Source organism: Thamnophis elegans, chromosome 8 (assembly GCF_009769535.1).
Source record: "Thamnophis elegans isolate rThaEle1 chromosome 8, rThaEle1.pri, whole genome shotgun sequence".
Lineage (NCBI taxonomy): Eukaryota > Metazoa > Chordata > Lepidosauria > Squamata > Colubridae > Thamnophis > Thamnophis elegans.
Window position 1 is genome coordinate 30599186 of NC_045548.1, and position 15096 is coordinate 30614281.

Consider the following 15096-nt stretch of genomic DNA (forward strand, 5'->3'; position numbering starts at 1 on the left):
ACATATAACATTGTTCTTTTTTGGTCAAAGTCAATAGGAATTAGACAGTACACAAATTGAAGAAATGAACATTAACTGTTGAAAAGAGATTATTCTAAGTTTTTGTATGAAATGTTAGACCATGCCTTTAACATATGTAATAATTTATTCGTTCACTAGATGAACTTTTTAGGACATTGCAACATAACTGCAATTTAATTCCATCAAAACATATTTAGCTCTGTAACTTTAACTTAAAATATATTTTAAAATTTTATATTTAAAAAATGCTTAAAATAAAAATGTAATTGCTTATGTGAATTATTATAAACATTCCAGTTTACTACAGAAATGAAATGAATTGGTTTGTGAGCATATGCAAAGGTTGCAAAATCTAAAAACGGATAATCTTAAAGATCAAACCACTGCAATTTATTCTACACAATAAGTTTAGTGTGTATCACAAACACAAATAAAGAATTAAAACAAGTATATAGGCAAATCAAAAAATTGAGAGTATATATAATATACAATAGTCTGATACATAAGAATTAATGATATGCTATCTAGGAAGATCTGGATAATTATAAATAGATTAAAAAAGGAATCTTAAATTAGATTGTAACAATAAAGCTCCACTTGTCAGCTCCTGAAAATAACCCTCTTTCAGATATGCTAAGGGAAGGAGAATAAGGAAGGTACTGGCACAGCAGCTAGTCCAAAATAGTCAACTCTTGCTAACCCCTGCAGGAAACTTTTGCTTATCTATGTACCCTCATACAAATTAAAATTATAAATCAAACTAACCAGTGCCCCAGAACATTAGGAAACCTAAAACAGAACTTAAGTTTACATATGGCACTTCATGGCTTGTCTGAAATAGGTATGTTAAGACTTACCTTGGGAAGAGGCAGGTGTATGAATAAAAATATATCATTAGGAAATGGATAACAATAAATAGGGAAATTAAGCCTTATTGAGCCAATCACAATATAAGGAACTATAATGAATAGTATGTATAGTATCATAATTAATATTAAAATATGGACAAAAGATGCTCAGTCTTTGCAATCTGGAAGTCTGAGAATGGATCCAAGATAGGCAGAGTAGGGAAAGTTTAATGTGTCTTTTATTTTCAAAAATGACTCTCCTATGCCCCAGGGAAGACAAAAAGCAAAGGAGGAATAATGAAGGTACTGTTGCTTTGTTTTCCCAGTGAACTGATGCATGACCCAAGTTTAAGATAAGATGCAGCAAAACATGGTTATAGATTTGTATTAAGGCACTTCTTGAATACAATTTCAACCATGGTTTACAAATTCACTCAATATGTATTGGAAAAATTAGTCCAAAGGAATTTAAGCAAAATAGCACACCAAATACCTCATACCAAATACTTCATACAAATATTCATATGTATAAACATGGACCACAAGGGTGCTCCTACTGCCACACCTTGCTTATAAGTCAGGAGGATGTAAGTCATAGGTTGCCTGGAGTCTTGGCATCTACTGACTCTTTTCCTAAGAGTCAGCCATCCCTTATTGATGCATTCATGTCTTCCCTAGTTCTTCCTGAAAAATGTTCCCTAAACAATTATGGGTGACTTATGAGTCTGGTAAATCTTTTTTTATGCACTCTTGACTACAACAAACACAACCACACTATTATGCTGATTTGATATTTTGTCCCTGTAATATTCATTTGCTGTTTTTACCCAGCTGTTATGTTAACAGACAACACACAATACTATAACAATGAGATTGCATTCAAGAAACCAACCACTTTCCACCCACAATCAGCAACAGCTGTGCTCAATAAAAGTAACAGTTTGCAAGTGGTCACTAGAGAATACTCCTTCAACACTTACGCCTATTGCAAATTTTGCAAAAGCTCTTAGGACTTTGAGGCAGCATATACAGCTCTTTAACATTTTATAAATCTGTATCACTTTAAAAAAGCCCTACCAGTGCATTTCTACAATTCACTTTTGAAAATAACTTTTTTTGATGATTTTTCCAGGATCTCCATGTTTTTCATTCTTGGTCTTAATTACACAGAAGATCCAAAACTAACATAATTCTGTATATGAATGAAAACCAGAACATTTCACTAGAAGCAGTGGTAAATATGTCAAAATCTTTTTTTTATATAAGCAAGCAGGAATTTCTAGAACATGCTTGCACAATTAGGTAATGAAAAAGAGCTTCATATGATTACAAGTATTCCTTCATGCTGACAAGAAGAAAGATTGCAGGAACATTCTTAAATAACTTTAGAAATTAAATTGTGGTTTTTAAAATAGGCATGATACAATTTATTGAAGCAGAAATGCTACAAAATTTAAGTCAGAATCTGAATATCTTTTAAAATATGTAAAAAATTAGAGAGTCCCATGTGATCTCTTTTATAGCTATATTGCTTCTGATGCTTTTTCCTGATGGCAATCAATCAAACTTCTTGGGATTATCCCTTCTTACCCAAATTGGAATAAAGAAAATTGATGCCCTATTGTTATTTGTTCACTACATTTGCAGTTCCAAAAAAACATATCTGTATTAACAACTATAGTAGTTGAGTTTCCTCAACCGAAGCCATACTAAATCTAAAACTTAATCTATTCTACTTGCTTCAATTGGTTCTTTTCATCTCAGTCCCCGCTAGATGTGTCAAGTCTGCAATTCTAAAAATCTATGCAGTTGGGAATTGTGGGAGCTGTAGTCCCAACATGTTTTTTACTTAAACAGGTCGGGGAAGTTAAGACTTAGATTTCTCCTTTCAAATGTTAACAAGCCTGTGTTATAGCACACACTCCCCCCCCCCCCCAAGTATATCTTTGATTGTTCGTTTTAAAAATTATCCTTAGGCTAAAACTCCTTTAAAATTCTTATATTGCTATCAACTTTTTTCCAATGTAGGCCACGTATGCATGTTAATTTTAATCAGGATTTCCTACATATCATTCCCCCTGCCCCTGAAGATCTTCTGTGATCTTTTAAATTTATATGTGTCTTATTTAAAGCATGATAACCAAAGGTGGACATGAAATGTTGGCTGACCCTTACTATGCTGTTTGTGTCATGATTTAAATGTGCAATAGAACTGGATTCTCAGATTAATTATATGGAAGCTATATTAAAGGAAAGTATTTTTTCCTTAGGAGAAAATATGGTATTACCATCACTGATTTCCTACATTTTTTCCCCCTTGGACTCTTAAAATATCAACTGTCATTTCTAGGTTGATGTCAGCCTCTGCTTTGCTGCTGCTTCGGCTGTCATTGAAACGGGGAGGAGGGGCATGGTATCTGGGAGGGGAATCATTATGTGCTGGAGGAAGTTTCTAGTCGCTGATCTGACCATCTTACTGCATATGTGGAAGAAGGGAGTTTCCTGCCAAGGTTAACTGTCCGGCATTCCATCCTGATGACACCTTTTGAAGTTATCTCCCACCTGACAGTTGGGTGCATTATAATTGGACTATGTACAGGAGTGCCAAGGGGAGGGGATTGAATTGTACTTGATATTATCTGCTTTTGTGCCTAATTAACCAGACTCAGCTTAGCTTTGCAACTGTTCATTTATAATTAGTAAAAGTACACTTGATTTCAATTCAAATGGAGTCCAGTGGTTTTCTTTCCTGATTACTGAATGAAGTAATGCTGACAATAAGCTGAGTCTCTTTTCGCACCCATCCCGGAGCTAAAACCTGCCGAGGGGGGTGCCCTCACAAGAAGAAAAGAAATGTCTTTGCATGTAAGTGACCAGGAGGAAGAGGAAGGGGCAATGGCGGGACCATCTTTAACCAAAAGGCTGGCTGAACTAAGAGTGGAAGAACCTGCCGTTCGTCCCAGATGGACTTGGGGTGTGGGACAAAAAGAGGAGCCTGAGGAACTGGATGCTGGAGCCACGAGAAGGAGACCAAAGAAAAAGTCAGCTGATTGGGGTGACTCTGGAGAAGAAGATTACAAGCTTTCCCACGCCATGAGACTTCTCGAAGAAGCATGGACTGAACTCAGAAACCATGAGAGAGCAGTGGAAAGGGAGCCGACAGAGGAATTTGAGCAAAGGTACTCAATGCATAGTTTAAGGGAGAGTGAAGGGGCCGAGGGGGGTTGGGCACAAGAAAACCCAGAACCAGCCTCCCCCCTTCAGCTAGAGTCGCTCAAAGAGCGGGGGGGAGGGGGGAGGTGATGCCGAATGGCAAAAGTCCCTCCCTTAACCATTAAATATGATGGAGATCCTAAAAATCTTGGGTTGTTTATAATTCAGGTCTGGAATTATATGGAAATCTATGGACCTGATTTAGAGACAGATGAAATGAAAGTGAAGATGGTGTTGATGTCTTTAGAGAAGGCGGCAGCCGAATGGATGGTCGGCCTACACAAATGCAATTCCCCTCTCCTGAGGAATTTTAATGACTTAATGGCGGCCATGAGAAGGAGGTTTGATGACCCTTTGACCGAAAGACGTGGGTGCCTGAAATTTATGGCTCTGAAGCAGGGAAACAAAACTGTGCCAGATTATGTCCAGGAATTTCAGGAGTTGTCAGCTTATATGAGGGGGTGGTCGGAAGAGGCTTTGCTGGATCAGTTTGCTGAGGGATTGAATGAGAAAATATACCAACAGTGCATAAACGACGCCTTCCCCGTCGTGTAACCGCTTGGTATGAGCACGCTGCAGATGTGGAGTTGGATTTAGCCAGGCTTCAATGCATGAAAGAGGGAGATGTGGAGAAATCCCCTCCAGCAGTCCCCAACCCCCCCCCCCCCGCCCCAGGAGTGAGGGAAAAGGAGGTTTCACAGGCAAAGCCAAGCCTTTCACTTGTTTCCGCTGTGAGAAGGAAGGCCATCACGCTGTAAATTGCTGCGTAAAATTGGCTCAGACCGCCCCACCCCACCCCCGGAGAGAGGGAAAAGCAGTGAAGACCCCAGGCAAGAGAAGGGAGGCTGCATTCGCTGCCGAGAATGTTCCCAAGCACTTCCAGCCGGAGGAGGAGGGAGGCGTGAGTCCCAGCTCGTCTGACGAATCGGATGAGGAAGAGTCTCATCGCTGGGTAAATTCCAGAACGGGCCCCATGCTTATCCCAATTGAGATGAGAGTGCCATCTTCTGGCGCAACTGAGAAACTTTTAGCTCTCCTTGATTCCGGCTGTTCTCGCTGCATGATAAGCCCTGAAATGGTGGAGAAACTAGGCTTAAAATTGAGGACTTTGAAAACCCCTATTGTTTTTTGCCAAATTGATGGTTCTATTGCGGGAGGCAGCCCTGCTCATTTTTCTACTGAGCCCATAGAGATGAAAATGGGGACCCATCAGGAGTTAATAACTTTTGTTGTGGCACCTGGCATGGACTGGCCCCTTATTTTGGGACTCCCCTGGCTTCGTAAATGGAACCCTCGCATTAACTGGAGAAAGGGTTGGTTACAAATTCGCACAAACATACCCCCTGAATGGAAGGTTGAGACTCCAGATTCTGGCACTATTAGCCCCACATTGGTAGCCAGAGGGCAGGAGAGGATTGAAGGGGAAGAAAAAATTCCAAAGGAGTATTGGGATCTGGGGGGGGGGGAGTGAAAAATCTTCTGATAAATTACCCCCCCCCCACAGGCCCACTGATTGCACCATTGATATTTTGACTGGGGTGAAACTTCCAAAGCCCCGAATATATTCAATGTCCCCTAGGGAAATGGAGGAAATGAGAACATTCATCGATAAAAACTTGGAGAGGGGGTTCATTGAGCTGGCGAGACCCAAGGTAGCGGCTCCTGTACTATTCAGAGAGAAGATGGTGTGGATTTTAAAAACCTGAATGCGATATCATCTCAGGACCTCTACCTGTTGCCACTGATAAAGGACATGCTGGCCCAATTGGGGAAGAGCTGCATCTTCACTAAATTGGACTTAAGGGAGGCATATTATAGAGTCAGAATTAAAGAGGGGGACGAATGGAAAACTGCTTTCAACTGTCCCCTTGGCTGCTTCCAGTTTTGAGTAATGCCGTTTGGCCTACAGGGGGCGCCAGCAGTCTTCATGCAGCTAATTAATGAGGTTTTACATGACCATCTTTACAAGGGCATTATCGTATATCTAGATGATATCCTTATTTACACGGAAACACGTGAAGAACATGTGAAGCTGGTTCGTACCGTGCTGAAAAAACTTTGGGCAACTGAACTTTATGCCAAATTGTCCAAGTGTGAGTTTCATCAGGAGAAAGTTGACTACCTGGGCTATCACATCTCCCACGAAGGTGTTGAAATGGACCCCACTAAGGTAAAAGCGGTCACCGAGTAGGAGGCCCCTCGAACACGCAGGCAATTGCAAAAACTTTTGGGTTTTGCTAATTTCTATTGCCAGTTCATCCCCTCTTTTGCTAAGATTGCTCTTCCCATAACTAACCTTTTGAAGTCTAAAGGTGGGGCGAAACCCAAGCCTAGCAAGCCGCTAGATTGGACCATGGAATGCCAAGCTGCTTTTGAGAGGTTGAAGCGACTTTTTGCGGAAGAACCAGTCCTCAAACACCCGGACATGGACGCACATTTTGTGATTCAAGCTGACGCCAGTGACGTCGCTGTGGGGGCTGTGTTGCTTCAAATAGTCAAGGTAATTTACAACCCTACGCATACACCTCTCGCAAACTAACTGACACGGAAAGACGTTGGGCCATTTGGGAGCTGCTTTGCTGCTGCTTCGGCTGTCATTGAAACGGGGAGGGGGGATGGTATCTGGGAGGGGAATCATTATGTGCTGGAGGAAGTTTCTAGTCGCTGATCTGACCACCTTACTGCACATGTGGAAGAAGGGGGTTTCCCGCCAAGGCTAACTGTCCGGCATTCCATCCTGATGACACCTTTTGAAGTTATCTCCCACCTGACAATTGGGTACATTATAATTGGACTATGTACAGGAGTGCCAAGGGGAGGGGATTGAATTGTACTTGATATTATCCGCTTTTGTGCCTAATTAACCAGACTCAGCTTAGCTTTGCAACTGTTCATTTATAATTAGTAAAAGTACTTTTCGCACCCATCCCGGAGCTAAAACCTACCGAGGGGTGTGCCCTCACAAGAAGAAAAAAGTTATTTCCCACCTGACAGTTGGGTGCATTTATAAAGCCCTACATGGTATTGGACCTGGGTACTTGAGAGACCGCCTCCTGCCGATTACCTCCCAAAGACCCATTAGATCCCACAGACTAGGCCTCCTCCGAATTCCATCTGCCAACCAATGCCGAGTGTCAACTACCCAGAGGAGGGCCTTCTCTGTGGCTTCTCCGGCCCTCTGGAACGATCTCCTCATGGAGACTCAGACCCTCGCCACCCTTCAGGCTTTCCATAAAGCCGCTGGCTGTTCCAGCAGGCCTGGGGCTGCTGAGTTCCATCCCCACTCGAACTGGTGTGCTTGTTGAGACTTTTTAAACTGGTTTTGTATTGTTGTTTGTTTTTGTTGCCTTCCCTTTTGTATTGCCCCCCCCCCCTTTCCCTTGGTTTTGTTAGCCACCCTGAGTCCCTCAGGAATAGGGCAGCATACAAGTTGAATAAAACCTAAAGCCTAATTGGACTATGTACAGGGATACCAAGGGGAGGGGATTGAATTGTACTTGATATTATCCGCTTTCGTGCCTAATTAACCAGACTCAGCTTAGCTTTGCAACTGTTCATTTATAATTAGTAAAAGTACACTTGATTTCAATTCAAATGGAGTCCAGTGGTTTTCTTTCCTGATTACTGAATGAAGTAATGCTGACAGTTAGGTTCCAGCAAATCCAAAATGCTGATGTCTCAAAATGCACAACTTTGGGGTATATTCTGTGCCTAAAGGGAAAACATGAAACCTTACAATATATTCTCTATGGATGAGCTACTGAAGAAATATACATAAAGTTAATAAAGTGTAAATCAGCATATCATAAATTATTGCTTCTATGGTTATCAATTGTTGAGATGAAACCCGAGGGAGACACTGCTTTTCTATTGCAAAAAAAGTTCACGATATCCAATTTAACTTATTATGGGATAGGTACACTGGGCACACACATAGCAAGTGTTAATACATATTAGAATAAAGATGTCCTTTATTAGAGTAAAGGAAATGCATGTTCCTTTTGCCAAGTTTATCACTATATTTTTTAAAGATTATCCCAATTTGAAAGCAATAGCTTTTTTTCTTTCATACAGTTTTTTTAAGGTATTAGGTAAAACTTTATTATGGTAAGATGTGAGGTGAAACACAATATTTCCTCCACTCTATCAGATTGTCAAATTTTACAGTCTTGTGTGGTTTTGTTTTAAAAACAATCTGTAGAAAGTAGCAAGTGATAGGATTTATTCCCAATGAAAAACTTCATCTACTGCCCTGCAGGTAAACTAGCTGCTAAATGCACAAATGTATAGGTCAAGAGGTCAACTTCATTGCAGCAGCAAAATCCTTAAATGCTGTCTTCAGGACCTCAAATCTTTAATTTCAAATATCCAAATCTCACAATATTGCTGTACTTCATTAGATTGTGGCATTGTTATATAAAATTGGGAGGATTTCAAGTGAGAAAGCCAAATCTCAGAATTTCTCTCAAGAATTCAGTAGGTTTAATAAAGAAGAAGGATAGTGTATATCTCTACATAAATACAAATCCAGAAATAATTCAATTTTAATTGTAGATTGTAGAAGTTTATTTATATGCCGCCCTTTTCCCTGGGGGGACTCAGGGTGGCTCACAACCCAAAAGGGGGGGGAGAGACAAACTTTTAACATATAAGACAATACATAATTAAAACACAACATTCATACCATTCGGGCGGGTTACAGTCTTAGCCCCAGGCCTGACGGGATAGCCAGATTCTGAGGGCTGTGCGGAAGGTCTGGAGGGTGGTGAGGGTACGAATCTCCACGGGGAGATCGTTCCATAGGGTCGGAGCTGCCACCGAGAAGGCTCTCCTCCACGTGGTTGCCAGTCGGCATTGACCGGCAGATGGAACTCGGAGGAGGCCTAATCGATGAGATCTAATAGGTTGCGTGGAGGTAATTGGCAGTAGGCGGTCTCTCAAGTACCCAGATCCACTACCATGAAGGGCTTTATGGGTGACAAGTAGCACCTTGAAGCGTACCCGGAGATCGACAGGTAGCCAGTGCAGCTCGCGGAGGATAGGTGTTATGTGGGTGAAGCGAGGTGCACCCACAATCGCTCGCACGGCCGCATTCTGGACTAGCTGATTGTTGAAGTATCCTTCTGGCACCTGCACACTTGTATGTGATCAAGCAATATGTGTCCTGTCTGTAACTATACTCTATTTTGGATTGTGTCACTATGTTCTAAAGAGCTGGCAAGTCTACACTCTTTCCATCAAGCATTGTCTATAGCTAATTCCTTGTTTGTAATCAAGCACAGACATGGTAAAAATTTCCCACTATTCCATAGTATTTGTATACCTTAGTGCAGAATTTAAATTCTTATTGGCAAGTTTAAAAAATAGTATAATTAAAAATAGATTATTCTAAGTAAGCTCCTGTCAAATGCTCTAGAAGAGTTGAAAAATAAAGCTACACGTAAGCCAAATGTAGACAATGCATGTCTATCACGGTGTTTTTCCTGGCTGTGACTGCTTCTTATTTTCCCCTACAGTTACCATCTTTAAGGCTCTCAGCTGGATAGGTATGCATGGGTAGAGGTGGGAGGGGGAGGAGATTCATGGAGCAAGACTCAAAATGGCTGGGTATAGTCCACAGGCCATATGTTTCCTGCCCCTGGTAAACAAAAGGAAAGTTAAAGCAAGTTAAAGGCTAAATAATGTACATTTAAGTGTGCTTGGGAATGCCCCTTTGGCAATTCTAATTTGTGTTAGTGATTATGATAATAGAAAAAGGCCACTGCATTTATTGCAAATTAATTAATCTGGAATAAGTGTGTGATCTTATTACTACCCCATGGGATCCTCAGATTTGTAAAAAAAATGTTACAGATTATTCTGCAAGAAATGTTAATCATCTGATGCTTAGCATAATATTCTGTCAAATCCTACCACTACACCCCCAAATACACCTACACAAACACGCACACACGCAAACACACATAGAAATTGAATTACAATAAAAAAGACTAATTTACCCTTTAGCAAAAGTACTGTGGTGTTTCCTTTTTAATCAAAGTAGAGCAAGACAGGGAAAAATTAATGTCAACAACATAATTTACAAAAATAGCCCTCCTGCTCTGTTGCTCACAAATATTTTCAAAAAACAGTGCTCTGCATGCCAACGCTTTGGCTTAGTGTAGTTTACTTTTATGTCATTAACACTCTGTGCCGTAAGCATAACTCAGAGCTAGGGATTCCAACTCAAAATGAACCTCAGTTAAGATTCCAGCTCTCAGTTGTGCTGGCACAAAGATTATTCTCTTCAGTGATAAAGAAGACAATATCCTAGGGAGACTGGAATTAGTCCTACTCTGTGCCATTCAAGCCAAAACACAAGACTTATCAAAAAGCAAGTAATTGCTAGCTAGCTAATGGCTAGGGAAGATACAATACATATTCGGGCTAAGTATATCTTGGCAAATAACTTGCATACATATGCACACACAAAAAAGGAAGAAAGAAAAAAGATGGTCATATATTTTTACAAAAGGGGAAGGGGGAAGAGAGAGACAGAGAGGGAGCAAGGGAGGGAGGGAGTGGGAGGGAGAATTACCTCTTCTGATTGTGACGGACTGATTCTGGGCATTGGTGATACTTCTGGTGTTTTCAAATGTGTACTATTGCTGTCTGGGATGAGTTCTCTATGGACTGACTGGATGTGGTTCTGAAGTTCACTTTCTGATTCAAATTTGACGTTGCAACTTGAACAGCGAGTCTTCAGTCCTCCCTTGCTTTTGTTCTCAATGGAACTCATGTTCTCATTCTGGCCCATGCCTTGCCTATTGCTGCTTGAAGGTATGTTCATACCAGGGCTAGCACTTTTGCTGAGATTAACACAAATGGCGCACAGCCCATATGGTAAGCCGTTAATGTCCAGTTTTACCAAGTCCTGTTTTGAGCGAAATTCTTTCAGACAAGAAGCACATTTGTAAAATTTCTGAAGATGCTGTATTCGTCCTGTAGTCTGCACTGGAGCACTGGTGCTTGTCTTTTGCATGTGGAACGTCCCGTGGATCTTCAGCTCCAAAGTAGAAGTCACTGTCTGCATGCAAACCACACATCGGAATCCTGTTAAGGAGTTTCGCAAGTCAGGATGCATCTGACAATGCTCCAAGAATTCTTCCTCACTCTGGAGTGGCATTTTGCAAATCCTGCAGTTTCCTGTATCAAGGCTCTTGCTGTGTGTGACCTTATGTTCAGTGAGAGTCAGAAGCGATGGGAATCTCTCACCACATATCGGGCACATATAGTGTTTCACTGGACCCAAATGTGTCTGCATATGTTCACGAAGCCCATTTTCAGAGAAAAATGTCCGTGAGCACACATTACACTTGTAGTTCCCTTTTATCAGCTCTGCCTTTTTCTTTATGATGGCACTTTCCCCAGGTCGAATATTGTGATCCCGAAGTTGGTGGTTTTGCAAGAGAGACTCCATTGTGTAGGCTGCTCCACAAATATCACATCCATACATAGGTTCAGATGTATCAACGTCTTCTTCACTTCCATCGTGGCTGTTGTGGGATTCCTGGCTGTTGGTCAGCAATGTCTGTAGCTCTACTTCTTCCTTCTGAACTGGTTCAGATGCTCCATTGGTTCCACAATTGGGAGTTTTTGTTTCAAAAACGCAATGCTTCTCCCTCAAGTGTTTTTCCAACAATATGATAGCATGAAATGCTTTGCTGCAGAACTTGCAGTTGTATTTTTTGCTGTGTGTTGTGATGTGGCATTGGAGTTCCACTTCTGTGCCAAAAGACTCACCACAAAAAATACACTTGTGTACTTTGCCTTGATTCTCCAAATGATTGTGCTTAACGTGGAGCTGCAAGTCCGTCTCATTGCGGAAATCCCAGTTGCAAGACGTACACCTGTACACCTTCTTCTCATTGCTATGCTTCACAGCCAGATGAAGCTGAATGGAAACTTTTGAATCAAAGACCTCTTGGCACAATGTACAACGGAAAAACACAAAGGTGTGCATGTCAAGCAAGTGCTTCTGCAAATCATCCACTGAAGTAAACTGTTTATCACAACTTTCACAGATGTAGTATGTGGAGGTTATCATAAAATGGATGGTCACATGCTTCAACAGGGACTCCTGGTTTGGAAACTCCTTGTTGCACTGAGGGCAAGTCAATTTTGGCAGGACAGTGTCAAGATGTGTTTTTAAATGAGTCTGAAAACCATCCAGGGAGGTGTATTTAGCACCACACTGATTGCAGATGTACTCACCAGCAGTGCGTGGAGGAGCACTACCAACAGCCTGCATCATCTTTAATGATGTCTGTTCTATAGTAACTGGAGACAAAGGGCTCATGGCTCTAGATTTCTTCCCATTATGGATGTAATTTAGTGCTAATGGAATGTTCTTATGGTTTTCCTTTATATGCTTATTCAGTTTAAGAACACTATTAAATATTGGAGAATTTGTGCAGTAAGAGCAAGAATATACTTCAACGACTGGGTCTTTAGGGGTACCTAATACAGGAGAACCAAAACGAGAACTGCTAAGATCACAATGGACTTGTCTAATATGCTCTTCCAAAGAAGAATCGGTAAGAAACCCCATATAACAATGAGGACAAAAGAACGCATTACTGTCTTTAGCAGCTGGATTTCCAAATCCATGAGTACATCGAATATGTTCCTGAAGAGAGTTGAGGTCATTGAAAACTTCTGAGCAGAAGTTACACTGGTAGATCATAGCAGGCAGGGCAGAAACTATCAGTGCAGGATCTGGCGCTTCATGTATTTGTTTCAGATGTTCATTTAGGTTGTAAAGTGAAGGTAACACTTCTAGACAATACTGACAAATATGGGCTTGTTCAGGTTTATCTAAATGCATAGTTTTCAAATGTATTTGCAGTACTGCAAGGCTTGAAAATAACTGCTTGTTGCAATAAATGCAACTATAAGCAACCTTGGGTTGTTTATTTGAAGGCCCAGTGATATCTGCCACCTGCTGGGCTGTCCGTTTTCTTCCACGTCCTTTTGTGATTGGGGGAACGGCTTCAACCATAGTTGAACTATCTACTGAGAGATTTGAATCTGGAGTAGTGCTAGAGACTGAGGTGTAACCAACTGTCACTAAAGAGGGGCTGTTACTATGGTTGCATGATTCTGGCTGCTGGTGACTATCCATGTGGCTATAGAGCTCTTCAACAGTATGGAAGTTCTCTGAGCAAATACTGCACATATGTTTCTTTTCCATTCCATTATGAGCCTGCTCCATGTGATTTACTAGTGAACTTTCCTCTACAAAGAGTTCATGGCAATAAACACACTGAAGAGCAGCTCGGTCTTCATTTGGGGAACACTCTGGGTGGCATTCTGCTATGTGTTTCTGAAGATCTTCTGGAAAATCGAAACCTTCTTCACACTGACTGCATTTCTGAGTGTCCTTCATTTTCCATTCCTCCATCCGGGAGGCAGATTGAGAACTATCTTTGTTCCTTTCATGAACTTGCATATGTCCATGAAGTGAACTAGAGGAGAGGAATCCACGCCTGCAAATGGCACACTTATATGGCTTGTTAGAGGTATGAGTCTTCAAATGAATTTTAAGGTGATCACTTCTTGAAAATGCTGCATCACATTCGCTACAGTGGTATTTCTTATCTCCTGTGTGAAGTTTAATATGGCGATCTCGGCTCCGCTTATGTTTGAAGAGGCGGCTGCAATAGGTGCACTTGAAAGGGAGCTTGTCGCTGTGACTTTGCTCGTGGTGCTTTAGATAACTGAGGCGGCTAAAAGACTTGTCACAAAACTGGCACGGGTAGGGCAATCCTGGGCCACCTTCTTCTTCACCAAAGTCACAACCATCTCCATGGCTTGGGGAAGTCTGATCTTTACTAGAGGGTGAAGAAGCTGGCCATGAGCAGGAAGGATCATCTTCAATGTCTACTCCATCTGAAAAAGGAAGAAAGAGGGGAGGGAAACAGATGTTTAAAGGCTTCTTGTTCAGATAGCATTTAACATTAGTACAAGTGCATTTAATCAGAGATTTATTGATAAGATGTAATGCTACTTAACATGAATGTGTTTCTTTTTCATTCCCATAACCATTTGCATCTTATGCACTACTATTTTAAATCAGATTATAAAGCTAGGAATAATTATGAGTTCTCTTGATTTTTTTATCATTTAGTTACTTAAGGTGCACCATATATAGTCAACTTTATTAAAATGCATATTTTAAAATATTTAAAGTATATTTTGTATCATAAAAAATAATTTGCAAAACATGGGAATAGCTGAACACTTTATTATATAAAAATAGATATATATTTAAAAATGATGTAAATTTAGGTGTCAAATTCTTAATCGTAAAAGGGTAATTGAATATACTAAGATCTTTTTAAAATATTTTTTTTAATTTTAAATACAAATAATACAAACAGTACATATAATCTAAATACAAAAAGGGGGGAAATACGAATATTACAGAGCACACACCCCCAGAGACCACTTTTTCTCTTATATTTTTTCTTCAATATATTCCAATTATGCCCTTATCCCCCCCAAAATAACATATATTCTTGAGTAGGTTTATTCCCTTTGCGTTCCACCAACACTGTTTTTATAAAATCTCCCCATATTTCATTATAATTGTTTGCTTTCATCATTCCTTTTTAAATTTAATTTATGTTGTTAATTAATCATTTGTTGCCATATTCCAAATTTCATTATACCACTCATTTCTTTGAATATCCCAATTTTGTCCCCAATATTTTGCCATCACTAATCTAGCTGCAATTGTCAAATTTACAATCAATTCCTTTTTTGTTTCATTTATATTCTGCTTTTCCACCAGCAGTAATGCAAACCGTGGTGACATATTTAAATTTACATTCAAAAGTTCTCTAATTTCTCTAAATACCATGTCCCATATTTTTTGTGCACTATCACAATCCCACCATATATGTTTATATGTTCCAACCTCCGTCTTGCATCTCCAACAAATATTTGTATATTTACCATCTATTTGATTTAA

The 15096-nt window shown here is 40.3% G+C and overlaps 1 protein-coding gene across 6 annotated transcripts in view; it reads right to left on the bottom strand.

Moving 5' to 3' along the window:
* ZNF521 (zinc finger protein 521) overlaps window positions 1-15096 on the bottom strand; it is a 343353-nt gene that overhangs the window by 184045 nt on the left and 144212 nt on the right. For all 6 annotated transcript variants that reach the window (XM_032222498.1, XM_032222499.1, XM_032222496.1 and 3 more), the window contains one exon: window positions 10660-14012. In XM_032222498.1, coding sequence (XP_032078389.1) covers window positions 10660-13572 — 2913 coding nt within the window. In that variant the 5' untranslated portion in view covers window positions 13573-14012. The remainder of the gene's footprint in view (window positions 1-10659; window positions 14013-15096) is intronic.